This window comes from Gallus gallus, chromosome 8 (genome assembly GCF_016699485.2).
Source record: "Gallus gallus isolate bGalGal1 chromosome 8, bGalGal1.mat.broiler.GRCg7b, whole genome shotgun sequence".
NCBI classification, from domain to species: domain Eukaryota; kingdom Metazoa; phylum Chordata; class Aves; order Galliformes; family Phasianidae; genus Gallus; species Gallus gallus.
In genome coordinates, this window is record NC_052539.1 from 15887030 (window position 1) to 15914696 (window position 27667).

The 27667-nt window shown below is 40.2% G+C and overlaps 1 protein-coding gene across 1 annotated transcript; it reads left to right on the forward strand.

The window, feature by feature from the left end:
• The first annotated feature begins 83 nt into the window (after nucleotides 1–83).
• On the forward strand, nucleotides 84–27538 carry ZNHIT6 (zinc finger HIT-type containing 6). The gene is made up of 10 exons (XM_422364.8): nucleotides 84–160; nucleotides 1010–1075; nucleotides 1160–1266; nucleotides 1371–1456; nucleotides 1768–1871; nucleotides 8088–8156; nucleotides 8948–9028; nucleotides 9563–9643; nucleotides 23911–24035; nucleotides 27174–27538. The coding sequence occupies exons 1-10, from the start codon at nucleotides 93–95 to the stop codon at nucleotides 27257–27259; spliced, it is 873 nt and encodes a 290-aa protein (XP_422364.3). The 5' UTR covers nucleotides 84–92; the 3' UTR covers nucleotides 27260–27538.
• Nucleotides 27539–27667: the final 129 nt, after the last annotated feature.

Genomic DNA, 27667 nt, shown 5'->3' on the forward strand with positions numbered 1-27667 from the left:
GCCAGGGGGCGCCGCCGCCCAGGAAACGCCACGGCCGGGCCCGCCCCGAGAGGGCCGCGTCGGGCAGCGCGGGGGGGCGGTGCGGCGCAGCCATGGCGGGGCAGGGCGGCGGCGAGAGCTCGCAGCGCGCGGCCTGCGGGCGGAAGATGGCCCTGCAGAGGTGCGGGCGCGGGCGGGGTGCGGGATGGCGGCCCGCAGGGTGCTCCGCGGGTCGCGGCCCGCGGCCCGGGTAACGCCTCCGCCGGGATCCGCGGAAAGCGGGGCCGCCGAAGAGAGAGGCTGCGGCCCGCGCTCCTCGGTGTGGGTCGAGCGGCGGCGTGCCACGTGCGGCAGCTCGTTTCGCGTGCGTGCGGGACGGGTCTGGAGGCGGGGGGTGGTCTCCGGGAGCGGCATCAGCTTTCCCTCGCGCGGCGCGGGTGTGCAGCAGAGAGGCGAATCCGTTTCTGGTTTGGTTTTGCGGTGTACGGAGAACTGGGGCTGCGCGGTGCAGCGTTCCGCCCCGCCAGCAGGGGGCGCCGCCGCGCTACACCGCCGGGCGGGGCGGCTCCGGAAGGGCGGGGCGGAGCGGAGGGCTGACGGCTGTCGGCGGTGCTTCGTGTCTGCGGGGTCCCGGCCTGTGGGGTTCGTTGCTGGCCAAACTCTTGCATGGTATTTCTGTCCCGTAGAGGGCATGGGCTGTGGCATTCAGGGGGCAGTGTGAATGTCAAACCCTGAGAGAAGTAACGATGCGCTGTATGAAAAGTGTAACTGCAGAGACGCTGTGGTGGAGCTGGCTGCAGTGCACGCACGGACGCAGCCTTGCTGTGTGTCCAGCTCCGCAGCTGGCCTGGCTTTGCGTTCCACAGAGCATCTCTGCAGCGTGTGTTAACGTAGGCAATGTGTGGAGGTGTTCCCGCAGTGCTGTGCTGTGCATACCAGCAGTGGGGCTTTCCCTCTGAAGGCCGTTGGTGCCCCGCCACGGCCCAGCATGGCAACCCCTTCCCCAAGAGCCGCTTTCTGCTTCTTTCAGATGTGAGACGTGTGGCGAAGAGGAGGCCAAGTACCGGTGTCCGCGCTGCATGAAGTATTCGTGCAGGTATCTGTTACCTGAGTTAAGCTGTTGGGATTTTGCCTGCTGTCCCGTTGAGTGTGACGCTAACGTGTGTTTTTGTCGTTTCAGCCTGTTGTGTGTGAAGAAGCACAAACTTGCCCTGAGCTGTAGTGGAGTCAGGGACAAAACTGCGTTTGTCTCTGTGACTGAATTTACTGACCTGAACCTTCTGAGCGGTAAGAACGTTCCAGGTACTTTTCTAAATCCATTATTTCTAATAGTTCAACGCTGCATTATTTTTTTCTGTTCTGTTTTGTTGGGTTTTCTTTTTCACCTTCAGATTATCGGTTCCTGGAAGATGTGGGAAGAGCAGCTGATGCAGCTGCTCGAGATCTGTCTGTGCATCGGCCGGCAACAAATAAATTCGTAAGTCCCACATGAGCAGTGTGACTGCTGGGCATGGTTTGCTGCCTTTGAATTCCTACTGAGGCACTCCTAGGCTGGGTTTCAGGACTGGGGTCTCCACTGTGTAGGTGTGAACAACCCCAGATTTTGGAGAACTCTCAGGGTTTGTGTAATAGTAGTATCGGTGGTTACATCCAATTGTATGGAAGAATAAATTGCTGGCATCGTGCACGTTCTTAAAATATTCCATGCATGGCTGTTCTTTTTGTAATTTTTCCTATAACTCAAATAAAATTATTCAGATTAATATATATATATATTTTTTTTTATAGATCAATTACTTGAGAAACAGAGCTCGAAGGCATAATATCAATCTGAAGACACTGCCCATTGGATTCACAAAAAGAAAAGAAAATTCAACTATCTTTAATAAGAAGTAAGTCTCCAGTTGGCTACCAGGCAATGATGTTTTGTTTTCACTGAACACATAATGATGTGAATGTAAATTCATACTGGCATGCTCACTTTCAAAATCTATTAGATGCACAGCTTTTCTACACAAACTGTTTAGATTTAGTATTTCCTGCTGCAGTTCATGTTTTTTAGGGTGTTTGAGTTCAGTTTAATAACTCATGCAATTCGTGCTTTATTTTGAAAACTACCAACATGAGGAGGAGGATAAATCAGTGCTGTTGCATATTTCATCTGTTAAATGACATTGTGAAAGTTTTTTGGGGCTTTGTTGTTAGGAGGGAACTTATATTTGAAGATTTGAAGAGGAGAAATAGAGAATGGTTACACAAGATTCCTGTCCCTGAAAAAAGCTGCCTCGGAGTAGGAGATGGGTCACTCCTCATCCATTTGCCTCTGTTGCAGCCATTGGAGGATTGGTGTATGCTGGAGTTTGTGTAGGGAAAAGGCTAAGAAAAGGCTTCAGATGTTCTTTCCGTTATCCACTCTTCTGAGTTTTCTCTGATACCCAGACTTTTACTGTAAAATTACTTTAAAATACCAAAAAAAAAAAAAAAAAAAAAAAGCCTTATTTGCTTCTCGTAGTAATCAGATATGCCAGATCCAGATTCTCTTGGATTTTTTTGCATTCTTAGTTTTGGTGGCAAGTTCTGCTTTCCCTGTGCGTTTTTCTTCCTGTTCTGTGACTTAAAAACAGTGACCTATAGATAGGGGAAGTGCCCCAGTGGGGACCAGCCACCAGGTGTCCCTCTCGGACAGACAACAACCCGAGCTTCTTGGCAGCCCCCCGTCATCTGCTCCTATCATCTGTTCTGTTCTGAGACAGAGGAACAATATATTGTCCTCTGCTCTTAAAAGGATAGGAAGGAACCGTCTGCAAATGCTGTCCAAGGGTACAGGATGTGCTCTGGGATTACTACAAGGATGACGTTTCTTCTCTTCTACTGCTTCTGTTATTTGTGTAGCAGTGGGCACGAATGGTTTGAATTCAGTGATGTAGTTTAAGAACTATATTTTATTTTTTTGTAGTAGGCATGTTGTGCCTAATCTGTATGTGGGTGACTGAGAAATCAAACCCAAAGTGTGATTGAAACAAAAAGCATCCATCAGCCATTAAACACCTGTCCCATGTGACTTTGAGGTATGACACGTAACTGTTGAATACTACAGTCAAATGGGGAAAGCTATGCTAATAGTTGCTCTCTGTGAGGTTAAGACCTGATAGTTGCCAGGGTCTGGTGTGCCTGTGTTCTGTAGATCTGAGCCCCCACTCATGCTGTGTGTCAGCCAGGATTTGGGGAAAGGTTGCTACAGAGCATGGAGATTGGAGGCAGCTCCATATAGGTGTGTGGAAAGCTGTGCGCCTGCTCAGATGTCTCCTTCATACTCTCTATGTGAGCCAAGCTGCTGGGCTGTTTGAGGCAGGGAGGAGAGCCATCCAAAGTGAGGAGGTACAACATGTGTTCTGGTATCATCCCCTGCCCCTGCCAGCTCTGCAGGGCAAGTCTGTGGTTGTTCAGATGTGTTAACCACTCTTCATTTCCTAGCTTCCATTAGTTGGTTTGCGAAATTCATTGTTATGAAAGCATATGTGCCAGTGCTGGATAACATGTGGATTAGACTAACTTGTGATCTCAAATAATGCAGATAATAGAGGATCTTTTAGCAAATTCAGTTTGAGTCCAGTTTGTGAAGTCTTATCTGGCTTGCAAATGGCTTCGGACGTCATACTGGTGTGAGTAAAATGTAGTGTAGAGCCTTGAGATTAGCAGCAGTTAAGTGATCATCAGTGCTGTGGAAGCTACTCTGAGGTGCATGTGAAAACCCTAAAAGGTCAGTCTTTAGTCTTGAACTAGGTAAAGATAATTAGAATGAATTTTTTCAAGTGTTGCTGATGTTAAGAATTTACCAAGGAGTCATATGGGCTGGTTTGGGGGATTACATTACTCTGCTGGAGCTGCTAAACTTGATTTCAGCTATCACTTAGTGCATAGTTTTGCTTGCTTTCCAGGACCCACAAAAGTGACCTCGCAAGCAAAGAAGTTCTGATCTGAAGTGAGCAGAGAGCACAACCTTGGTGCATTTCAGTCTGTCAGTAGTTTTTCAGACCATCCCATGTGAAAACAAGTAGTTACTGAGTTCTGTAGCTGAGATGTTTTTTAGTTGTTTTCTTTTCGTAGTGAATCTGATGGTCATTTTGTTTATTTATAGAAGAGGACAGTGGTTTTATTTGTTAAAGATAATTATAGTTTGGCTCCTTACAAGTCTCCCTCTGATTTACACGGGGCTCTCAGCTCAAGACCATGGTGTTTGCTTATTGCACACATGTGGTCAGTAACATCTCTTGCTGCTGGGAGGTCCTTCAACAGAAGACCAGATGTGTTGCAGTGGAATTGTTCTTCATCTTCATTGATTGTCTCGTTGTTTACTGTAACTAGGAAACATTTGAACTTTCAGTAGAAGTGTTGCAGTAGAAATATTTATTGTTTATACATCAAATCCAGAATTTGCTCAACAAAGCTCCAACAAAATGGAGACATCCCTTTTAGTGTGCTGTTCTTCAAAGTACAGCAAAACTCATTTTGGCGAGGAACGTGTAGTTGGTGGGGGGAGAAGGAAACCATCACGCTTCTGTATGATGTCTTCTGTTAATGTTTGTTTGGATTCCACAAGAGAATCTAGTTACTTACTTGGACTTACTTCATTGCTTAAGTAAGTTGTGAAAGGTGACGTTATCCAAAGGAGTAGATACTGAGTACCACATGTTTCAATTAAACCTCGATGCATGTGGTGAGAGTACTGAGTATTGTGAAACTTAAGATAGTTTAAGAGTAAGGTCACTATTTCCTTTTCATCTCTTTTTATCAGTTCAGAAACACTTTTCAAATTCCGCTAAGGCACTTCTGTCGGGTCTCCAGATCCTAAAATCTTCTATAGGATTCTAGATAGATCCTAGATCTGTCCTTTAATTGCCAGCACCTATTCTGCATGCACCCACAGTACTTGAAATGTCTTCTAGGGTACTGCATTAACTGTAAAACCAGCGAAGAAAATCTTTATAGCTGTGCCAAGAGCTAGCTGGAGGTAACGGTCACATTTATCAGTGCTGTCTTTGTACTATCAACAGTAAAAAACCTGCTTCAGCTGTCGTGAATTTAAAAATCACTTACATGTTGTTCTTCAGAAAAAAAAGAGAGAGGAAAAATTATATTGATTACAGAAAGTAATTATTTGGAAGTTTTAGGGAAAATGAAAGGGAAAGTTACTCTAGTGTAGAACAGTAATAGCAGAACAGTCTGTGCAGTTCTAAACACCATTTGCAGCTACATCTAATGCAGGGGAAGAGGTCCTTAGCTTCTGTTTTTCTCTCTGATCGGTTTCTGTGCTTCTGAAGTAGCCAAAATTGGATGTGAAGCCAAGCAACGCAGGGATGGGCTGTGATGCTGTTTTTACTGACATCAAGGATGTGCTGTGCCTCATCCAGATCTGTGCTGTTTGATAACTTTATAGTCAGGGCCTTGGTATTCAAGCAAACCGTGGATTGATGTTCCATGGCAGCCGAGTGGAACGCTTCAAGCAGCGTGGGCTGTTACTCAACTCGGGATGACTTACTCAATTAAGCATTTTTCATTTAGACAATGAACATAGTACATGTCAGTTACATTTGAAGGAAATACTACCCCAGTGAGCCATCACGGAAAATGAAGTCAGTGAGATTTGGAGCCAGGATATCTAACTTAAATCTGAACTTGTTGTGAAGCAGCTTTGATAGCATCTAGAGTTGACATCAAGTTCTTGTATTGGGCAGGAATCACTGATGGTGAGGGATGCTTCCCTTTAATAATGGGCATCCAGGTGATTGTTACCGATTTTTTCTATTTATGGAAACTTGTGCAGAAGTATTACTGCTTTTCTGTACTTCACGTGACAGCAAAGTGTGTGAGACTATTCCAGTTCTAAGCTTCTTCCTTCTTTGCCTTCTTCTACCATGCTTTTACCTCCTTTTGCTTGTCATTTGCTTTTAGGCAAGCATATTTTGAAGAGAGATGAATTCATCTTGGTTTAGCTTTTAGCATGCTGAAAAATATCAACGTTTCTGTTTTTCCAAGGTGGAACTTTCTGATATTTTTAAATTTAATGTTCAGTCTTCCTGATTCATAGCTCTTTCTGTTCCCTAATCCATAGGCTAGATTGTGCCTGAAAGGGGGAGGGAGGGTGAGAGTCTGAAAAGATCCCTCTTAAGCTGATTATACAGCTGCAGTGATGAACTGAGTCTGCCTCAGTGAGCCCACAGCGAACTGGTCTTGCATGTGAAATCAGAATGTGCTGTTCCTGCGGACGCAGAGTATTCCTAACAGGTAGCAGATAGCTAGAAGTATTTCTGGAACATTTCTCACTGAAGTGTTTGTGTTAGAAACAGCCCTTCAGACCGCATACATGCTTCTGTCATCATTGTCACGCCTTGCTGTTTCTGCTTCAGGGGGGAAGTATCTGGCAGTACCTTATTTTGAAGGTCTTGATTTAAAGATTTGGAAGAAGGAGAGTCCACATCAAAATAAGAGTTGGTTGCTTAAAATAGATGTGTATGGTCTGATGGAACAAATTAGTGGTGAATTAAATGGAAAAAATGCTAGAAAGGCTCAAGTTAGTTGATGGTGTGTTTATAAAAGCCTCTTTCAGTGTTTCTTTCAGTTGTTAAGATGAGGAATTGGAAAGCTTTGTTTCACTCACCTTGCAAAAAACTTTCAAAATTCCTGTATACTCACGATTTTGAGTTGTTTCTTTTTCAGTTCAGTAATTTAAAAGTGTCATAGCAATATGCAAAATAGCATAAAAATCCATGAGGCAAGATGTCAGCTTTGCATTGTGTATGCAGTGTAATTAATAATGTTTTGTCTCTTACTGTCCAGCTGTAGTCATGCCATTTTCTCACCTGTTTCAGACCTGATCTGCTGTAACTTGACCTCTTCATTTAAGGAGGGATCCTTCATTCTCAGTTTTAACAAGCATGAGCAGATATAGGGCAAAAATCACGAGACACAAGGCACATACAGCTCTACTGAGTCACACGGTGCTTTGTGGACCATAGCCACCTGCAGTTCAGTTTATTCTAATATACTAATTATTAGCTCTTTGGGGGGTTCTTGCATCTTTTTTTGTTGGGGGTGAAGGTAAAAGATAATACCTGTGATTGTACTTAGCCTATGAGAAGTGTAGCACAGCTGTAAAGCTTAGCTTTCCCCCAGGCCTAACTTAAGTCAATAATTACGTATTTGGTAAGTGCACTTTATAAAGTGCCTGCATCTGAAAATTGATATGATAGTTAATTGAGCTTAGCAACTAACTTGTTTACTGCTTTTTACTTGATTGTACGTATGCTTGTCTCTGCAGGCAGCTAGATCCTGCTGGATAGTTCCATCTGCCTGATAAGCAAATTAAACAGCATGTTTGAGCAACAGTGTGTTTATTTTTAATTGTAGCAGTACCAGAATCTTTGCATAACTGTTGCTGATTATCTTAGATATAAGGATTGATGGATCTTAAATAGTAAAAATTAAATTAAATTAAAAAGTACCACTTGAAGTTCTTGTGCTTCAAATAGATACCTGGCATCTGCTTCCTAAATCTTCACTGTTTGTCACAGGTGTCAAATTCTAAACCAGAGGAAAGGGCCAAGAACCATCCTTTCAGACTGTGCTTTTTACTTATGCGATTTCACTTAGAAAAAGATAGTTACGCTCATTGTACGGGATGGGAGAATTTGAAGCAAGAAAAGGAAGAATGATTTGCTTGAAGTCACTGTTGCCTTCAGCAGATTCCTGATCTAGAGGGACACCCTGTAGGCAGTTCTGCCTTTCCTGACGCCATACTGCACTGAAACTATGCTCCAGCAGTTTCTGTTGTCAGATACTAATTATGCTAGCTTTAGAAGCAGGATGGTTTGCCAACCAACGAACTGGAGAACGGAATGCAACATCAAGTTTTGTCTCTTACAGAAGCTTCCTGCTAGTTCTGTACTACGTTTATTCTTTCCAATGTCTGTTTTCACTGTTATACTGAAAGGCGGCTTCCCTCCCTGCCCCTGACCCCTCTTCTATTTATGTTGTGCTGTGGAAAGGTGAGTAGCAGTTACCAGCTAACTAGTGAGGCATTAAGAATCTGCATTTCTTCTTCTTTTCAGGGAGCAGAAGTTCTACTGGCATTTGAAGCTTGTATTTCCTCACTGTCATGCTGAATACATTTTAAAAAGGTACAGAGTTTGAAAAATGGATTTTTAGAAATTACTCTATTGAAATTCAAATGGGAAATATTTTGATCCATTCTTAATTATTTCCATTACATGAGGTAAACTTGAATATTATTTTGTGTCTTAACTAAAAGGGCATTCAAATTTAAAAGGTATTTGAAGTTGTGTAGTACTTTCTTCTTTGAAGGCTAAGGAGGTTGTCAAATCAAAGGAAATATTTGATTGCTACTCCTTCCTGGCAGTGAACAAGCACCTGGTACGTTTATGGTGGCAATATCCCCTCAGCTAAGGTGTTCTGCTCTCATGGGGCAGAAGAGCAGCAAGATTTCCATTCCCTCTTTGCCTGCGTGCTGGAGCTGACCTGCACATACAATGAAATGTTTTCATTGTTTGCTTTGTAGGAAAGCCCGCAAGTGCATTTTGTAAAAGCCAAAAATTCAACTCTTATTGACAAATGTTTCTCTCCTTTCTTCCTAGTCTAAAGGTGGATGTGAAATATTCCAATATCTACTTCTAGGTCTGTACAGGCAACATGTTATGCTGCAGGGTTTGGAACTGGAGATACTCATCTGTTTACTCCTTGCAGATGCCAATGAAGTCTTAGTGTTGAAATTGATATGGAATTGTCAATTATCTGGGCTGTATTGATCCACATTTATAATCCACCCATGAAGTATTCAGGTGTACCACGGTAGCGTGCAAATGTACAGCTTTCTGTAAATGACTCAGATAATAGAATTCTGCGTGCATGATGAACCGTGTCTTACGTATTTGATTTTTATCTCTGGGGAAAGGGTGCCAGAGGATAAAACACTCACCGATATCCTTAAGCCCTACATTGATCCAGTGGAGTCAGATCCTGTAGTTTGTCAAAGGTGCGTATTGATTTGCTTTCTGCCTCGTCCATATACTTTGCTAATAAAAGATGGGAGTGGTTCTGAATAGACTGCTTAACCTCACTGCACTTCAAACATGGACGGCTGAGGTCCCTGTCAGCTGTACAGCTTTAGTTGCTGTGATGAAAACCATCCCAACTTTGACCAACCAAGTAACCCTGGAACATGGTAACCCAAGTAACCCTCCACATGTAAATCAGGAGAAGATAATGAAGGTTTATAACATAAAGATCAAATAAAGCAACTCTAAGTCTAAGAAACGTAGCATAATTCAGCCCAGTGGGGGTGACAGTGATCCTTTTGTTTGGAGCAGTTAGAAAAACATACCAATAATTACAGCCCTAATTTTTAGAAGGTATTGAAGATGTGGAAAATGTGGGGTTTCTTTATGAAGGAAAAAAAATGCTTTTGCTTGTTGACATATAAAAGATTCTCATCTTTTACAGATGATAGGAGGAAGAGTCTGAAGTACATCATTGTTTCTTCATTTCTGTTGCATATTGTTTTTTTCAGATTAAAGACATATACAATGTCTCCTCGGTCAGATGTACAAATTCTAATGAAAATAGAGAACAGGAAGCAAAACTCCACCAGGTAATGTGGTTCATTGGTTTGTGTGCGTATTAATTAAAGACAGCAAAAAGAAAGAACACATTTCTTGAACTTTAATGCACCAGGAAGAAATAGCCCAATCCCATGGATTAACTTGTGTGCATAATTACCAGCCACCTTAAAAATGATGCTGCAAAGATCTTATTTCTTTGTCTGTTCGTATGTCAGCATTGAAGTATCTGCTCAAATACTGTGATTTGTAAATTCTGCTAAATTGTACTTGGACAATTTAAGAACTGTGGTGCTCATAGCACCGTAGTGGTTTTGGTGGTTTGGGAAGTGTGCCTGTACCTGAACTGCTTCAGCAGCCATCCATGCAAGTGACTCAGCTCACTGCTGGATGAGTATTAAGCAGCAAAATACTCTGTTGACCAGCAGAAGTGTGGATGTCCATTCCCTTCTTCGAGCACCTTTGTGGATATGTTAACCCCTCAGGAGAGTGAGTGGGATAGCTGTCCTTTTAAAGCATTGCAGCAAAAATGACTTGCTCATCAGCATCCAGTGGCAGCATCTGAAGGAATGCATTTTTCTCAGTTACTGGCTCATCACTCTTCATGCTACGATATTGGTGGGTGTGGTTTCCAGAGTTCTGACTTGTGAAGGATTGCTATCTTTGTTTCCTGAACAGGCAATAATCTTGAATTTCAAAAATAAACGTTAAGTAAATCATCTTTAATGGTATAAATGCCATTTTGAACATTCCACGCTGTTGTCATTGTTACTGAAAAGGATGTGTACCAGCTTTAATGTAGCTTAGTGTGGTTGACCAGTGATTCCTAGTTAGGGTTTTTAATGTACATTCTTTTCTTCAAATGTAACAAGTGAAAATAGCATGCTTCCCTAAAGCATGGTGTATTATTTCTAAGGGGAAAAAAAGATATAGGAAAGACATTTCAGTTGTAACTGAACTTCCTGTTCATGCTGCATTTCTTTTCCCAGTAAGTATTATTCAGATGTGAGTAATGTACTTGATCACTCAAGCCCCCAGAATATAAACTTCTCATGATTTTAATATTTTTCCCTCTTTGAAATCACTATTTGAAATAGCTTTAAGTAGACATAGAACTATTTCCAGTTCTAAAATGTTTTTTGCAGGCTTGGGTTCATCTGTTAGCAGTGGTGCTCAGGACAGGTTCCCGGAGCATGAACAACTTCTGTCCCCTTCTTTGTACTCAAATTAATGCAGCAAAAACTGAAAATGCTTTCAGATTGTTACTGCTGTATGTCACTTTTTGCTGTGTGATCGGAAAGGCAGCGTTCAGAAAATGATGCTGAATATTCATTTGTATCTTCAAAATACAGGCATTTATACACGTTCTTTAGTTTTTCCCCCAGTATTTTAGTTTTAACGCTTGGGGATATTTTTCAGTTAAAGAAGCGTTAACAACTGTTTGAATTGCTACTTGGCTTAACCTTTCAGATAGGTGCTTGCTTTTTTTTTACATTGCAGTTCTTTAGAAAGGAGGAAAAACTTGCTTTTGCAATAGCAGGTACAATTCACCTCTTGATCTTTTGAAATAGGGTATGTGAATTGCGTAGAAGGCTTGGGAAAATAAACTAGTATCAAAGTGGACAATCTCTATTGCTCATCAGTTTCTTTTGTTACTTAACCATTTTGTTCTTTCTAAATTGGTATAGCACTTCCTTAGCTCGTGGTGAGAGCTGAGAGAGCATTCTTTTTCACAAAGCTTTTTAGAAGAATCTCATGAAATACCCTGACATTTGAGCCTCATGTGTATTCCAAGAATTGGCTCTGTTGGTTGATATTAGAGTCACATATTTAATCAGCAAATGTATATTATAGAACTGTAGGAAGGTAACGAGGAGGTTTTTGGACTAGAAATGCACCTCCTGGTCAGTGGAGCAGGCCCAGCTGTGTGGCTGTGCACACCAGTCAAGGAAGCAGTGTGCTGAAAGGAAATTCTGCTTCTGAAGGAAAGAAGAAAATTTGTTTGAAGTGATGGGACTGCCATGTCAGCAGAAAAACATCTTTTGTCAGCATAGGCTTTGTCTCTGCCAGCAAGCTCTGGGTGTGCTTGTGCTAGCATAGCTGCTGTGACTAAGGCTCTCTGAGGGAATCTGAACTTTTACTCTAGTTGCATTGTAGCTAAGAGAGAATTTACTTTGGTTTTGTCTACTATGATTCCACCCAGTTAAATTCATTAGGGTGTATTTTGTCTCATGGTAAAAATCAGTGCCTGGTGTTGCAGTGGGAATGCTTGGGCCAGGTCCGCTCTATTCCTAGCAGTGGCTGCTGACTCCTGCTTTGTGTCATCTTGAGTGTCTCTGTTAGCTCACCCTGTGCCACCTCATTCCATACAGTTCTGGACTCTGTTCCAGCATGGCAGAATGACCTTCGTCACTCCGTGGGCAGGCTGGAGGAGTAGGATCAGTATAGTCTACTAATGATGCAAAGCTACATAAACAGCCTGTTACCCAAACTTCCCCTGGACCCACCGGAGATGACTTCTCCACAAGTTCTAGGTAATGGGAAGGCTGTAAAAAAAAAAAATGTGCTGTTTGGTTGGATGTTGTTTTTTGGCTTAGCAGAACCATTTGAGAAAAATATTTTTCATAGTTGGGATTATGGATTACCGAGGCAGTGCAGTGGTGTTTCAGAGAACATCTAAGCAGGATTATTATGGGTTATAAAATGCTCGTCTGCTAGTTTTAAGATAAGTATGTTACAGAAGGATTTTACTATTTCCTGCGAATGTTTATGAAACAGGAGTCTGTGGTTCGGTTTTGGCTGTTCTCTGCATTTCATCGCAAACAGTCCTTTCATTTTGAAGGTCCTTTACAGAATGCTTTAAGTCTTGGGGTTTTCTTTATTTTCTTTCTCCAAAGATATAAATTAACCATGCAGTGCAGATTTCTGCTTCCTCACAGGAACTCTGCAGAACTTCTAAAAGCAGCTGGATAAATCAAGTGCTGCATGGATGTTATGAATAGCAGCTAAACAACGTGGTGCTTGCTTTCTTACTCCTAGGTGCCTTTCATAGTCAGTAGTGGCAAGACAACTTTCCCATCTGTGATAAGCTGTTATTTTGGCTTTCTTGTTCCCTATCCTGATCTCTAGCTCCTATCTAATCTCAACTTGTAAGAATTGTTTTTAGTATGAGTTCATAGCACTCCATGATTGTTTGGAGTATCCTAAAGCGTAATCACTCATTGTATCCTCTCCTCTGTACCTGTCACCTAATAGCCGATAACACTAGAACCGTTACATCACTTGATTGTCTTCTCATTTAGTTGTATTTTATGAAGAATCTTACGAAGGAGGATTCAAAGTCATGAGTGTTACACAACTCTTTCTTTAAAACCTTGGTTTGGAAAGCATCTGCATTTGAGTGGTTTGTTAGTTTTCCATTTGTGGTGCTTGCCTCTATCACCTCTTATGCAATATTTAGTTGGTGTCCATTCTCTCCTTGGTTGAAGCTATTCCAAGAAAGGTTTAGCCACTGCCTCTTGGATGGTTTTTACAGCCTGCATTCTTTCATAAAGTAGTCTTTTCTTTCTTCAGGATAAATTAATGTCCTGACTGCCTTCAGTCCTTTATTTGGGATGCCTTCAAAGTGACTTCATACGGTAAGAGTATTGTTTTTTCCACTAAGGGAAGAAAAAATGCAACTGCCAAATTACACAGTCTGATTTGGGAAATGCACTTTCTTCTTTTCCTGAGAATTGCCTTATTAGGCTTTGTGTAACAATAATAATAATAAATAAAAAGCAGAAACAAAAATCCTAAATTCAACAGATCCTTGATATTTGTTATAGGTTAAGTTAATGGCTGGAGAGGTACTTGCTCTTCCTTATCATGTAAGATCGTCCTATTTTTAAGGGAGAATGAACTACAACAGACCTAGTTTACCATGGATATTTTTATCTAAGAGGCACTGTTCAGTGATCTCTCTTTCTGGATTCAGTAACATCTTGCATGAAGTCAGTTGAGATAGTTGTCTGTCTTGAACCACATTTAGTTTAATGGAATTAAAAAACAATACTTTCTTAAACTTCATTATTAGGTCTTTTATATAAAAATGTTTCTTTTTTACCGGTTAGTATATTCAAAATAGCCCATAAGCATTGCTTCAGAATGTGTCCCTATAGCCCGCTGCTTTCACTGGACCATATCCTTCCAGGAACTGAGTGCAGAATACCTTTCCTGTTGTAAAACAGCCATGCTAGCTAGGGATGTTGGCATATCAGGTCAGTTGTAGCATTGGTGTTTGTAGCAGTGGTACTGGTGCAGCTCATGCTTCTTCAGTTGCTCAGAAAGCCAAAACTATCCAAAGCATTTTTGTGCCAGTTGCAACATCAAGGGGCTTCTTACTTTCTGTGGTGACATTGGCTGGTGCAACATGAGAATGCTGGCATGTTTGCCTCTTAATTCTTGTGGACCACAGGGAAGAAAATGCTAAACAAGTATTGGAGGTTCTTCTCTACTAAATGTCATTGCTTTATGGTGGTGAACGCTTATTTTGCTTCGACTGATCCAGCGCAGTTGCTTCCCAGAAGCCTGGATGATGTTAGTAATGTTGGAGCACTTCCCTGTCTCAAGATCAGCTGGCAGAAATGAGAGTTCTTTCCTTGGATGATTGAGTTCTGTGCTCAAAGAGAATTTTCTTTTCTGGTCTATTGTTTTTCAGTATCTGTGGGTTAGATCACATTAGTAGGTCGCAGTAGTCACAGTAATAGGTTTAGGAAGATGAAGTAAGTTCTTTTCGCTTTAGCCTCTGTACGCCAACAGACTTTTATTGTCTGGGAATTCAAAGAGTTATATGGATTAATGGAAACAAATATTTTTAAATGTTATATTTATATTGAACTATTTATTTTCCTGTCATTAAAAAGAAAGTCTGTTATATATCTGATTCTTTGTCAGTGATTATAAGAGTATAAAATACTGTTATATTTACCCACAGCCTCAGGTATTTGTAGTGTTAGTGTTTTCCTTAGATAGTGTTAATTTTTTGTATGATCTTCACAGGGTAATTCCTTCTGCATTGTAGTCTCCAAATGACTTCATGTGAAACCAGTGGAGCTTGCAGATTTTGCTTTCTGCTTTTCATACGTGGTTTGGTTGTTTAAACAAACAAACAAACAAAAAACCACAGCTACCAGCATGGTGCATGCATCAACTTTTTATCGTATTTAGAAATCATTTCAAAAATACTACTTGATTCATGTATCAGAACAAACATATTGAGGTTGGACCTTCTCAAGCGTTATTGTTCTCTGCATTTCCTGCAGGTGTTGGAAAGTGTGTGGTGATTTGTTAAGATCCTTTAGTCTTATTTAAGAAGCAATTTCTCTTCCCATTTATTTAGTACGTGGTATACATGAGACAGGAATTAGGGATACAAATCCCTGGCTGAACTGCTGGCCTTGGCATGAGTTGGAACAGACCCCAAGCTGGCTTTAGCCTACGCCAGCTGAAGATTGACAGTAGAATTCATTACTCCTCTCTGGCTCACAGCAGCTGGCACAAAAGCAGCTCTGCCAGCCTTACAAAGGCAGGGAGCTAGCTTACAATAGTCATTCTTCACTGCACAACTGTAGTCAGGCTCTGGCTACTTTGTAGTGTTGAAGGGAAAGAGCGTTAGGTCTGTAGTCTGTTTCTTAAACACAGTGCTCCTGTGTATTGCCTTCTGCTGTTTTTTCCCAGAGCGCTGGCTTTCGTTTTGGTTTATTTTTTATTAAAACTTGCAATTTTCTTACTGAATACTTTTGTTCCATTTTCTTGTAGGTCATTTTTAGCCTTCCCAGGTTTGTTACTGCGTCCATTTCAGCATCACTTCTCACTTGCTCCTTCTTTCTCTGAACATGAGTCTCTCTGCTGACAAAAGTGATGGGGAGTGAGAGATTCTGGGATATGCAGCTTTTACTGTAAAAAGTAGTCAGTTTTCCTTCCTATCTACTTACGTTCTTAACCCAAATCCTGTCTTACACAACATAAAAGAAAAGCAGAAATCTAGTCATTGCTGATTATAAAAAGTATGTATGATATGAATCCCTAGCATGCATAGTTAAATGTTTATGATGTCTGACTACAATTACTTGACCTTTGAGAAGATTTTTGGGATGATTCCAAACAAACAGAGTTTGTCCATCTTACTATCTTGAGCAATCATTCTTTTTTTTTTTTGTTTTTTGTTTTTCCCTGAAAGGAATTCCTTTATGAACCAGTATGTGCCTGTTTTTTAAAGCAACAATCCAGCGTTTTGTAACACACGCTGAATTATTTTGGATGAACTGTTTTATAATTAATGGTATTGCATTAGGGTTTTTGGAGTGTCCCAGCTAGAGAATCTCAGGCTGAAACATCTGTTGCACAAAGATTTATTTGAAGTCGCAGTCTCAGCTCCAAAATTCTGCAGTCTGTGTTGCAGCAAGTTAGATCCAGACCACTTACAGAGGAAGAATGTGTGAGTAAGTAAAGAGGTGGAGAATGAGATACTAATAGAAGTGTTAGTGTTGGCTTCAACCAGCAGTTTGCCCTGTCTAGTCATCCACTAGTGTTCTGCAAGCACCATAGGCAGATTCAAAGATGTGCAGAGCCTTCACGCTTGCAAAGCAGGTAGGCAGACCCCAAGTTCTAAAATATAAGGAAAACTGTGCATAGTAGCCTCTTTTCTGCATCACAACCGGGTTTACAGAATAGGAGTGGCATACCCAGTGAACGTGTACGCAGATTTTCTCTCCTCTCTCCAAGTGAGTGTGCGTCTAGGAATGGCTGTTCCTAGAGCAGATCTTGCAGTTTGCTCCAGCCCTCCACCTCTTCTGCGGAGCAGAGATGAACTTAAGTGTATGGTCATAATACATAACATGGGGATAGTATGGAAAAGGCTTTCATTGCAGTCTGTGTGCTGTGTAGCATGCATATATAAGGCAGACTCAAAGGCAGGAGGATAGGCCATGAAGTCCTAGAGAAGACTGCAGTTTGGAAACACCCCTGCTGCCACTAGACCTGGGGAGAGAGTTGCTGAAATTGAGTTGTTAGAAAGGAGGAAACATGTTGTAAGATGTACTGAAGGGTTTGATTCAGTGATATGTATCTGGGTTGCTGTTCAGTATTTTCCAGAAGTAGAGGATACGCCTCAGAGATTCTGTTTAATTGCTGTTCGTGGAAGGAAAAGGCAGGTGAGTCTCTGACTTGCAGCTAGCTGAGTTTCTTAGTTTTGGTCACCAGGCACCACGAGGAGGCTGGAATAAAGCACTTCTAGAAGCACATATACAAATTTGTTTGTGTTTGAAAGTAGCTGAAGTGATAGACTGAACTTGGAAGCTGCAGCACTGTGAAAAATGGCACATTAGCCATCAGTGTTTTCGCGGAGGCGTAGTAAAGGGGAACCTCTTTGTGCTCCAGTGGGAAAGGAGAGATCTTGTTATTTCCTTATGATGCTGCCAAAGGGGAATCCCTCTGTTTTTTCTTCTTCCTGACGGAAATGAACTAGGACTGATTGTTTCGACCCCGCCAAGGAGGGAATTGACCTTCCTGCTTGTTTGCCAAGAAAATAATTTGTTTTCTTTATTTCAGAGCTTTTTCTTTTCTTTGTAAAGCATTAGTAACCCCTTAATGGAAGGCTTATCGCACTTTGATTTCCATGCTAATAAGTATCAGTTTCTGGATATATATCCACCATTTAGCCCAGAGTGTTAGAGATATTCAGACTATCTTCATATGAGCTAAACTTGAAAAGTTTGAATTTGCTTTCTGGGGATCCTAAATTCCAGAAGTAACAGCTCTTTTTTCTGAAATAGAGGTTCATTAGATTAACCCAAGTGTAGCAAGAAAATTATTGCCAGTTTATGAGGGCTCATTTCTCATCAGCCCTGTACTTCTGTTAATCTTGTCAACGCACTGCTGACTTGCATTAAGCTTTCAAGTGAGATTTGACCTATTCATTTTCTGAACTTGGTATATGAAGAATTTTTCATTGCATCCTTTTTATTCCTTGGTAAACTCCCCACCTCTAAAATTATTTACAATATCGTCTCATGAGGTTGTGTAACAAGTACTGTAATTAAAGTAGGCCTGTGACAATCACTTTCCCCATGATTATGCCAGTTTTTTATTAATGGTACAAGTCACTTAACTTGATTTCCTTGCATTTTTGGGGAACCACCCACAGCTTTTGCTTATGCTAGAGATGCCACTGAAATCTTCGTGCTTTTTGTAACTAAAGGAATTCATCTTTGGTATTCAACCCATTCTCTTTCTAATAACTTTTCCCCTGTGAAATTTGATTTTCCCTTCAGGCCTTCTGGCTGTCATTGGCTCATTAGGCTGGTTTGTTTCTTTAGCTCATACGTGTGTAGTCTTAGACAGTCATGGTATACCCTTTTACAGTGTATCTGCATGAACAACTTAGATTTGTAAGCCATAAGCTTTTCAGCAGTTCATGCAGCTCCCTGGCAAACTTCTGTTTCTGTGAAGGACAGTTGCTGTGATGCTCTTAAATGATAGTATGTTTACTTGCTGCTGGATTTTATTTTTTCTTGTCATTATGTCTTACGAGATGGGGAAAATATTTGCTTTCTTGAAATTTCTGTATCACAGTTTCTGTGTTCTTTGAACCAAATTCTACTGAATCCAAGAAAATGACATTAGTTAGCTTCATATTTTCCTCCTGTTTGTTTTATTATACTTTCTCAACTAAAAAATTCAAGATGGTTTATTCTTCAGTTAATCTTTAGATTATTTTGTATCCTGAGTTCTTTTACCACATCTCTCTTAGTGCTCTTAGTGCTCTGTCCACTAAATTGCTGTAACAGATGCCTTATCTGCTTTACGGTTTTTGCCATCAATTGATACATTTTTCCATGGTTGTCACCGAAGAACTTTTTACTGTGTTTTTTCCTTCATGCAATTGCCTCATTCTCAAGAGATTTAAACAAGGATAGTCTTTGTGCTTCTACAGCAACATACTTTTATGTTGCTTATCTCTTTTTTCCATTAACTCTTTTGTATATTTTATAGGGTGAAAATGAACAAACCAATGAATCTTTCTGGACAGCTACTATTGTGCCCAATAATTTAGGTGACAATTAGTGTCCTCTGATCTTTTCTTAGGCATTAGTGTTTTTGTTTGTTTGTTTTACTTCCAGGAAATTTTAACTCCCTGAAATATGTTTGTAAGAAGAGTATTCTATAATATTTTGCTTCTAGTTTACACTTCAATTTGCAGAAATACTTTGATTTGCTTAATATAAGGGCCTCTTATGATCCAGGAAAGAGAAGTGACTGATTTGTTATAGCTTGTCTTAATAGGGCTTTTGTGTACGTGTGGCCTATGGTTAAAATATAGGAACGAAAAAGAACAATGTTATAATTTGTTATGTGCCTTTTTGCATTCTGTGTATATAGGTGTAGTTGGGAGGTGATGATGAAGTCTGAGATGCTTTTCTTGGCGTGCTGGCAGCTTTTCTTCCTATGCTTTTTCAGCTGCTTCCCAACAGGACAGGTGGTCCAAATGCTGGTAAGAAGAGGTTGCTGCTTGTCCTAGTTTTCCTTTTTTTTTTCTGAAAAGAAGAAAAAATTACTCTGCTGTGATGGAGATGTTGCTGAAAATGGTGATCTGGTTTGAAAAAGGATTGGTCATGCTGCTTACCTGTATTGGTATGGATTAAGCTGTGCATGTGTAAGGCTAACTGTGGAGATCCTCCACTGGGAGGGAAACCATAGAGAAGAGTGAAAGGAGCAGCTTAGAGGTTTTAAAATATCGATGTAAACTTTATTACCATCTTTGTATTAAAATACTAAGTTGAATTTGGTTGTTCCCCATCTCTTAAGAGCTTTCAGGCAAAGTAGAGACTTCTGTTGTTAAGAATTATGTTACAAAGGAAGTATTAGAGCAAGTAATTTCCTTTATTGTTTCTCTTCTTTTTTTTTAAGACTCTGCCCTTTTTCTTACTGAATTTTCTAATTCTTTTCCATGCATATGGACTACAAAAATTTATTGTTCTAGATTTTTAGAATGTCAGAGTTGTGACAAAGTTAAATATTAAAAGTCTGCATTATTTCAGTACATCATGTTTACTTTCTGCCATATAACTTTCCTTTCATATCTAATTCAAGAGTACATTTCACTACTTCCATGTTCACCAAATCATAACCACACGAAGAGGTTATTCACCACTTAGGAATGAAAGTCCATCTGGTAGCTATTATCTTTGCTATGCTACAGCACTTCACAATGAGTGCTTGGGAGAGCCTTTAAAAGCTGTATCCAGTCTTTGCTCTCTTCTAGGCAAATGCAGATACCTAGAAAATGCTGCCCTCCTTCGCTTGGGGACATTGAGGGGGGGAGGAATGCTCTTTCTTCTCATAAATTAGCAAAATATTGTGAATTTTTAGGATTTGGCCTGAAGTAGATAAACATGATTTATTGTTGAATTATGCAAAGGAAATATTTTGATGTTTCCACTCAGTTCTAGGAAGAAACATCGTCTTTGTTTAAAATGGGAATAAAAGTTTTAGCTGATATCTCTCTCAGGAAAGTTAGGAACACCATTATACAAACATCTACTTTACTGATGTTTGTAATTATTTAGACTGGTAAAAAACTTCTGTACTCTCTTTCCAGTAGCTAGAAGACTAAATTAAAGAAATAACGTGGTTGCAATTTATCTTTAATTCCAGATTGCACATTTTTCTCTATTATTAAAATCAAAGTTCCTGTAGATGACATTCAGGAAAACCTGATCAGCAGGGAATTTCCTGCTGTCTGAATTCATGGAGACAAGTTGCACCAGTGAATGATAGCCCAGGGCTCCCTTTGAGAGAGTCTGTTGTGACGCTGTGACCTAATATAGCATTCCTGTGTGTGGGAGACAGATTAGGAGGCTGAATTTTTGAATTCCTGGAAGGTAGTAGAATAGCTATAGATAGTGAAATTACCCTTTGCAGAAGTTTGCAGGTGCTAGCAAAAGTGCAGAGCCACGATTAACGTCAACAGTTTGTTAAAGGTAACAAAGCGATGCATAGAGCAAATGTAAAAGGTTCTAAGGGAGCAGATGTAGTATTGCTGAATCTCGTTAAGTTTTCTCAGTTGTCTCAATTTTTGTAGGCTTTTAAACTGCCTGCTGGCAGGCAATTTTTGTTTAATTTTTGTCTTTTTAAAAGCAGTTATTGTTACTTCATTCCAGCTAAAACCAAAAGCCGTTGTCTGCCAAGATTGTCTCTTTGTGGTCCTTATAAATGGAATTTTCTGAAGAAAAAATCCAGGCCATTTTTCTACTTTGTGACAAGGGCATAAAGCCTTGCTTAGGGCAGGAAAATATTCAGGAAAGTACATTAGATGGGGGGAGTAGAACACAGAAACTGAGGGAGTGAATGGAAGGGGCAGAGGAAGCGTGTAGCAGGTAAATAGCAGGGACAGAGATCCAGGGAGGATGTAAAGAGAAGGCCCTCTGAGTGCGGGAACTGGGGAGATGAGTGAGGCAAAGGGGGACAGCAGCGTGTGTTCAGTGCCAGAATGGGAAAGATGCTCTGCAGCAGCATGTGTAACCACAAGTTAAGGAAAAAAAAAAAAAAAAAAAAACTGTGTGTATTACTTGGTTCTTTCCAAATTTACACTTCAGAGTTGTGATGCATCACATATAGGTTTGAACTTGAAGGACCTGAAACAAGTTGCAGCCTGGTATAGGCTCTTATTGGACAGGCTAGGCAGTCCTGGTGGTACAGGACAAGTGGGTAAACATGGTGAGAACAAGAATGTCAGACCCAAGTTCTCACCACACTGTGCCAGCCTTGCCCACCCCCATCTGTGGTGAGGCCTTGGTCCTGTGCTAACACCGAGTGCGTATTCGGCTCCTTGTGGTGTGTGACTTGTAAGAAGCCGTTCTGGTTTAGGATTCATGCTTTTTGGTTTTTCGCCAAGCAGGTCTAACCTTTTCACGAGTAAAAAATTAAAGTGGTGAGTTCAGGTTTCTGGAAAAGCTGTAATACAGGGCGGTCTTGTGGCCAGAGGCTTGTGCTGCTCACTGTGGTATGACTGTTTTACTTCTTTGATAAATTGGGGAGGTTTTTATTGTGATAAAGTCTGTCAGAGAGAACCTGAAAAGTCAGTCTTGCTCAGCAGAGCCATCCTGTATTTGACTGGAATTGAGTGACAGGTATTTTTCTTTCAAGATCATAAATGTGCTCAGTGAAGGAAGGGGCTGACAGGTGGATTAACAGGAAACCTCAACGTGTGTTTGTGTGTAAAGGAAGGAGTGTGATAGACTGAGGTCTCTGGATAGGATAGGCACAAACTACAAAGTCTGAGAACGAGAAGCACTAGGCTCTTTGTTATATTCTCCCTGAGGGTTATGAACTAAACATTTGGATTTTTTCTCTGTCATTGTCAACCAATAAAATATACTTTAAGAACAAAAAAAGATAAAGCTTTGACTTAGTGATCTAACGCTTTAATAATTTACTATCATAAAATAGTTCTAAGTACAAATGTTTTATCTTATGCCAAACTGGACACTAAAGATGTTTTGTCTAAAACATGAGATAATGGAAAGTGTATTGTGGCATGTGAATTAGTTTAGCCTCTTAGTGGTAAATGTTTGCTTAACCAGAAAAGAATGTGTTGAAGTTCTTGCCAGAGGAAAGGTATTGCCATACTTTGCATTTAGAGTACTGTAAATAAAGCTGTAAATATATTTCTTCTCGTGTGTGTTAATCCATAAGCTATGGTTATATTCATTCAATAAGAAATGCAGTATACTGTTATCCCTTTTAAAGGATTTCACTAGGAACAGGTCATAATTACTTTGGGTTGAGAGAAACATGAAACCAAATATTTTCATGATGATTTGAAGTTGAATATGAGAAAGAAATAGTTTTTGTTCGAACTATGCTTCGCTGAAATCCAAAGAACTAAAATCCTGTTTTGCCTTTAGTAATCTTGTCTACTGACTCCTCTGATGCACAGTTCTTTATCACACATTACTGAAAATAACGAAGGATACATTCCCTTCATCTATCCAGTGTTTTTGTTTGTTTGTTTGTTTGTGAGATTTTTTTTCATTGAGGTTTTTTTGTTTGGTTTGTTTTGTCTTGTTTTGGGGGTGGAGTGACAAAAGAAAGCCCAACTGCGTAATATATAAATGATCAGAGAAGGTAGAGGAGCTATGTGAAATTTATTGCCACAGTGTGTTTTGGTTTGGAACTTCCTTTGGCTTTAAGTGATACAGTAGCTTAATAGTAATTGAATAATCCTGATTACAGAAAGAATTGCGTAACTCAGATTGTAGTATAATATCAGAGCATGTGTTGGATGCTGCGGTTGCATCAAGTGAAAGAAACAGGGTTTCTGTCATAAAGAGGGTTTTGAAATAGCCCTTGCTTTCCCCAAGATCCCACATGCAGGTTTCCTCTTACAGAGATGGGACAGAATATTACATTTCTAGGATATAATTGTTGAGAAGGTGTTCCGTTTAGTTTTTACTATGTTTACTAATATGGCTGTTTAAAACTGGCTTCACCCTTCAGGGTGAAGAGGAGTTCTTCTGTGGGTCAGGGGTACACAACACATGCCTCTCGTAGCACACATAGATGCACAGCTCTTTGCTGGGGTTTCTTGCAGCTGGTGCTGCAAGCAGAGGTTTTGTACCATCTGCTGGAAATGACTGCTCCAGTGGCAGCCATTGCTGTCTAACCTAGGTAGGCAAGCCTTACTTCTACAAAAACAGAGCTCTTCCAGTGTTCCTTTGCTTTAATGGTAGACTATGTATGCTTTTTATTTCATCTTTTCAATACTGAAATGATAATTCATAAGCAAATGTCATAGGGTATATTATTAACCGTATAAATTAAACCTGTAATGTTAAAAAGCCAGTAAGCATGAAAAAGGAGAAGTGCACACATGTATTAAGCATATACTAAGAGTGACTGAGTGGAAAAACAAGTAAACAGCAAGTCTTAGTTTCAGTTTAGAATATGATTTTGCTCAAAGTATTCATTAAGAGCTCTGGAAATATCTTAGCCTGTAAAGCAATTTGAATTCAGTTTTCCTCTTTCTCTTAGACTTAGGTGTTAGAAAGGTTTAAAAATAAAATGAATGTGGCTGGGTAATAGGCCCAAATACGTAATTTGAATCATAAGATAGTTCTTCTGAGCATGATATCATCTGAAAATCCTACGAACTGCCAGAAAACTTTTTTTTTTCTTTTTCTTTTTTATTTTTTAGAAAGTGTACATTATGTTCTTGGTAGTATTAAAATCCAAAATAAACTTTCCTGCTATTTTTAAGGTACAGTGAACTGGATGCCAGTAGAAGCCTCCTAGAAAATTTGAAAAACAAAGTAATAATTGAGTACCCAACGTTATTTGTGGTCTTGAAAAAACTGAAGAATGACATGGTGGTTCTTGGCCAAGGTAAGCATATATTTATTTCCTGTTATGCTATACTTAGATATTTTAGTTGGATAAACAGTAATCAAGGATACACCCATTATTAATGCCAGGAATGTACTGTATGTCTTGTATTTATTTCCCTCGGAATCTAAAAGATTGCTATAAAAAAGCTGCTATAAATGTTCTGTCACAAACGTTAAAGCTGATGGCTTGCATCAGTAAGCGGTATTGTATGTGTTTGTCCTCAGTTTGTTTCCTGGTGCTTCATCCATTTTTGTATAATTTTAGCCACTAAGGTAGTGCAGACTTGTGCTAAATTTTGTACACAGCATTTCAGCAGAGTTGTTTGTTTCTAAAACGTTGAGCTGTCTGGGGAACATTAGTTGTAAGTCAACCTGCTCCAGAAATCATTGTGATTTCCCAGTGTAACTCCTAACATTGGACCATAATCCTCAATTATAGTACAGTTATTAAAATGGTAATGGCAAAGCAGCTTTTTTGGGTAGGTTAAAGCACTGTTATTTTGTGAAGTACTTAGTTGAGGGAAAACTTTCATCTTGAAATTAGCTTCATGGGCAGTCCAGGTCTAGCAGAAATTTCTATTTTAGTTTTCAAGTTCATTTTCATAGTTATCCCTGAGTCTGTGTCTCAGCTCAGCTTTTAGTCCCCAGCTAGTTGTCAACTTAGCTACCCGATTGCATACTTTTCAGTGATGTCACCCTATAAGAAAAGCTTCAAAAGAAGTTGGCTGTTACTGTTTTCCTGCAGCAACTGAATCACAGATCTGTATGTGTATAATGAGACTGAATACATCTGAGACTAATGATATTGTACCGTGATATCAAACATCCATGGATCTTCACAGTTCTGGCTAGACTTCACTGAGTGATCTATGGGAGAGATCCTGTGCTATGAACTGCAGGAGAGAGTGAGACAGCATACCAAGGAGTGAGACAGGAGTCTTGTCTGAGCCGCTTGCTCTGCTGATGTTCACCCTAGGTTTGCATGTGGATTTACTGCTGTACACAGAAACTAGGTACCTTGGTTCATCCATTGTTTCTAGGTTTAGGTTCCTTGCTACCAAAAGGTAGTCAGCCCTATCCCTGCAATTTAGATATCGGGAGGGAATTACAACTGACTGACTTATAAACTCAGTTTGAACTGTGTGGTTGTCATTATCACCTCTGGAGCTGGCAGAGAGGTTGTGTGTGTAAAGGTACAGACACCAAGTGGTAAATGAGTGACTGTATTTTGAGGTCATCCTGCTGCAGCAACCAGGTGATTCTGTATGAACGTGGAGCAGAAGGGTGAGGGAAGTGAGCTGATAGCTGGGAAGTGCAGATTGCTCTCTGCCCCAGTGCGGTACAAGGATGCATCTTCCAGACAGTGACCCTCCCCTGCTGCAGGGATCCTTCACTTAGCCCTCATCTCCAAAGCTGGTATTTGGGGAATGTTGGCAACTATTGCAGGTTTTGGGAAGCATTAATTTTCTTATTCTGTTTTGGTAACAGTTTCTGTAAATTCCATCACAGTCAAGCACACATTGAGGTATCGAGGTTGTGACAGGAAGGCGTTAATAATAAAAAACTATAATCATACTCTTGTTTTGTGTTAAGACCCCTCACAGAGTAAAGGAGAACACTGCAACACTTGGTTGCTTTACCTGCTGTTTTTGCAGATAATTTAAACCCAGAGCTCAAATTTTACATTGAGTACTGCCAGGAGTTTTATGATGGCAGAGGCTGGGCAATCTTAATTCATGGGCAATGCTATCAAGATTAAAAAAAAAAAAAAGTTCTTTTTAAGTGCAGACAATCTATATATGTATTAAATAAAACTCATTATAACAGGCTAAACTGAAGTTAAGATTTGTCTGTCAAGCTTCTTTGTGAGGCAGGAGATTGCCACATTCTTTCATGCAATGTTTTGATGCTTGACCTTGCTCACAGCAAAAAATACAGGTGCTCTGATTTCAGCATACAAGGTCAGTCATGGCTGAAGATAGTAGGGGATTATAGAAGTTTTCACAGGACTTAGGGGCAAAAACAACCCTTACTTTGTGCATTACTCCGTACATATCTGGCATATAAATGTTAATTGATTATACACTAGATTTAATGTAGACAAAATGTGACCTCTGATGTTTCTGGGTGAAATGCTTCTATTTTCTTGTACAAATTCCATTGAAACTGTACAGGTGCACGCTGTGTCCTGTGTATTATCCATCTTTGCCAGATCTAGAACTGATCCTGACAAGATAGTAACTATGCTTCATCAGTTTCCTTTGGGTAATGTTTCCTAATGAAACCTCTGAAAATAAACGCTCACAAATGTCTTTGAATTCCTATTTGGATCAAATGCTGAAAATATCAATGAGAGCAGCATGTGAATCGCGTGCCTACTTGGCTGTAGTTTATTTTTGTGCTGTTTGAGTGCCACCAACCAGTGGCATTTGGTGACCTCACCGCAAGGTGACAGGAGCCAGTGCTCGTTAAGGAAGGGTTCTCGGGATGCACGGCTTAAGACCAGTTTGGGAAATGAGTGCTTCATGATGTGATCTCAGCAGAACGCAGCAGCCTGTCCTAAAGCACAGGTTACTGTGCAGCTTTAACCTCATCAGCCTTAGCTCATGGATTCATGCAGCTTGACACCATCTTTGGGATGCTGGAATATGACAAAGGAGCGCATATGTGCCTCATCTTAATTGTCCGTTTAGAATTTCTCGATAGTTCCCCATCTTAACTGAAACCCTAACAAAACTGCTAATGATTTATAATTCATTACAGTTGTAATACATTTATGTAGCAACCTCGAAAACAACGTTTAAAACAAATCAGGAGAACAATTTGAACTCAGTAGATGAAGAGTTTTGTATGGGATAAATATTCTACTTAGCTGCTTGACTAAGAGACTGAGAATTCAAACCTAAAAGAATCCCTAACATTACCTTGCTTTCTCCTTCAGCAACAAGGCCCTGTGCAGGGCTGTATCCTGTATGGAGGTGATTATGAGTTATGAAATAACTATCCTTGAGGAAACTGTGATTAGAAGAAAAAGAATATTGAAAACACTGCTTCTGTGTGAGCAAACTGGAAAAAGAAATTGCTGAAATGAATGGTTTAATGGTTTGTTTGTTTGTTTTGTGTCCTATACCTTTAGAGGCCAGTGAATCTGCAGAGGACTCGGACAGTGGAAGTTCTTCCCTTTCGTCTGAGGAAGAAGGAGAAATTCGGGAGAGTTCCTGACAGTTCTTTGAGAGAAGAGGGTGGGATGAGCCTTTTATATTTTCTTATTTAATTAAATCTTTTTTGCACAACTAATTTCTCTGAGGTTCAGTTTGGTTTGCTTCACTTAAGGCAGCACTTCCAAACTGCCTCCCTGACTTTGGATTTAGTATGCATATTTAGGTCTGTAAATAAAGAGATTGGAAGTGGCTGGTTCCAGAAAAATCTGCTGATTTTACTGCATAGCACCCCTTTGTCCATGTATCTATTAAATCAATAGCCCAAATGTAAAGTTTCCAAGCTGGTTTCAACAGTGTGTATTTTTTCCTTTTATCATAACACCTCAGTGTCAGATTTCTGTAAGTATAAATACCACACATTGTGTTTATTTGTGGATTTGAGTCACAGTGCTTCAACTTACTGATAAAA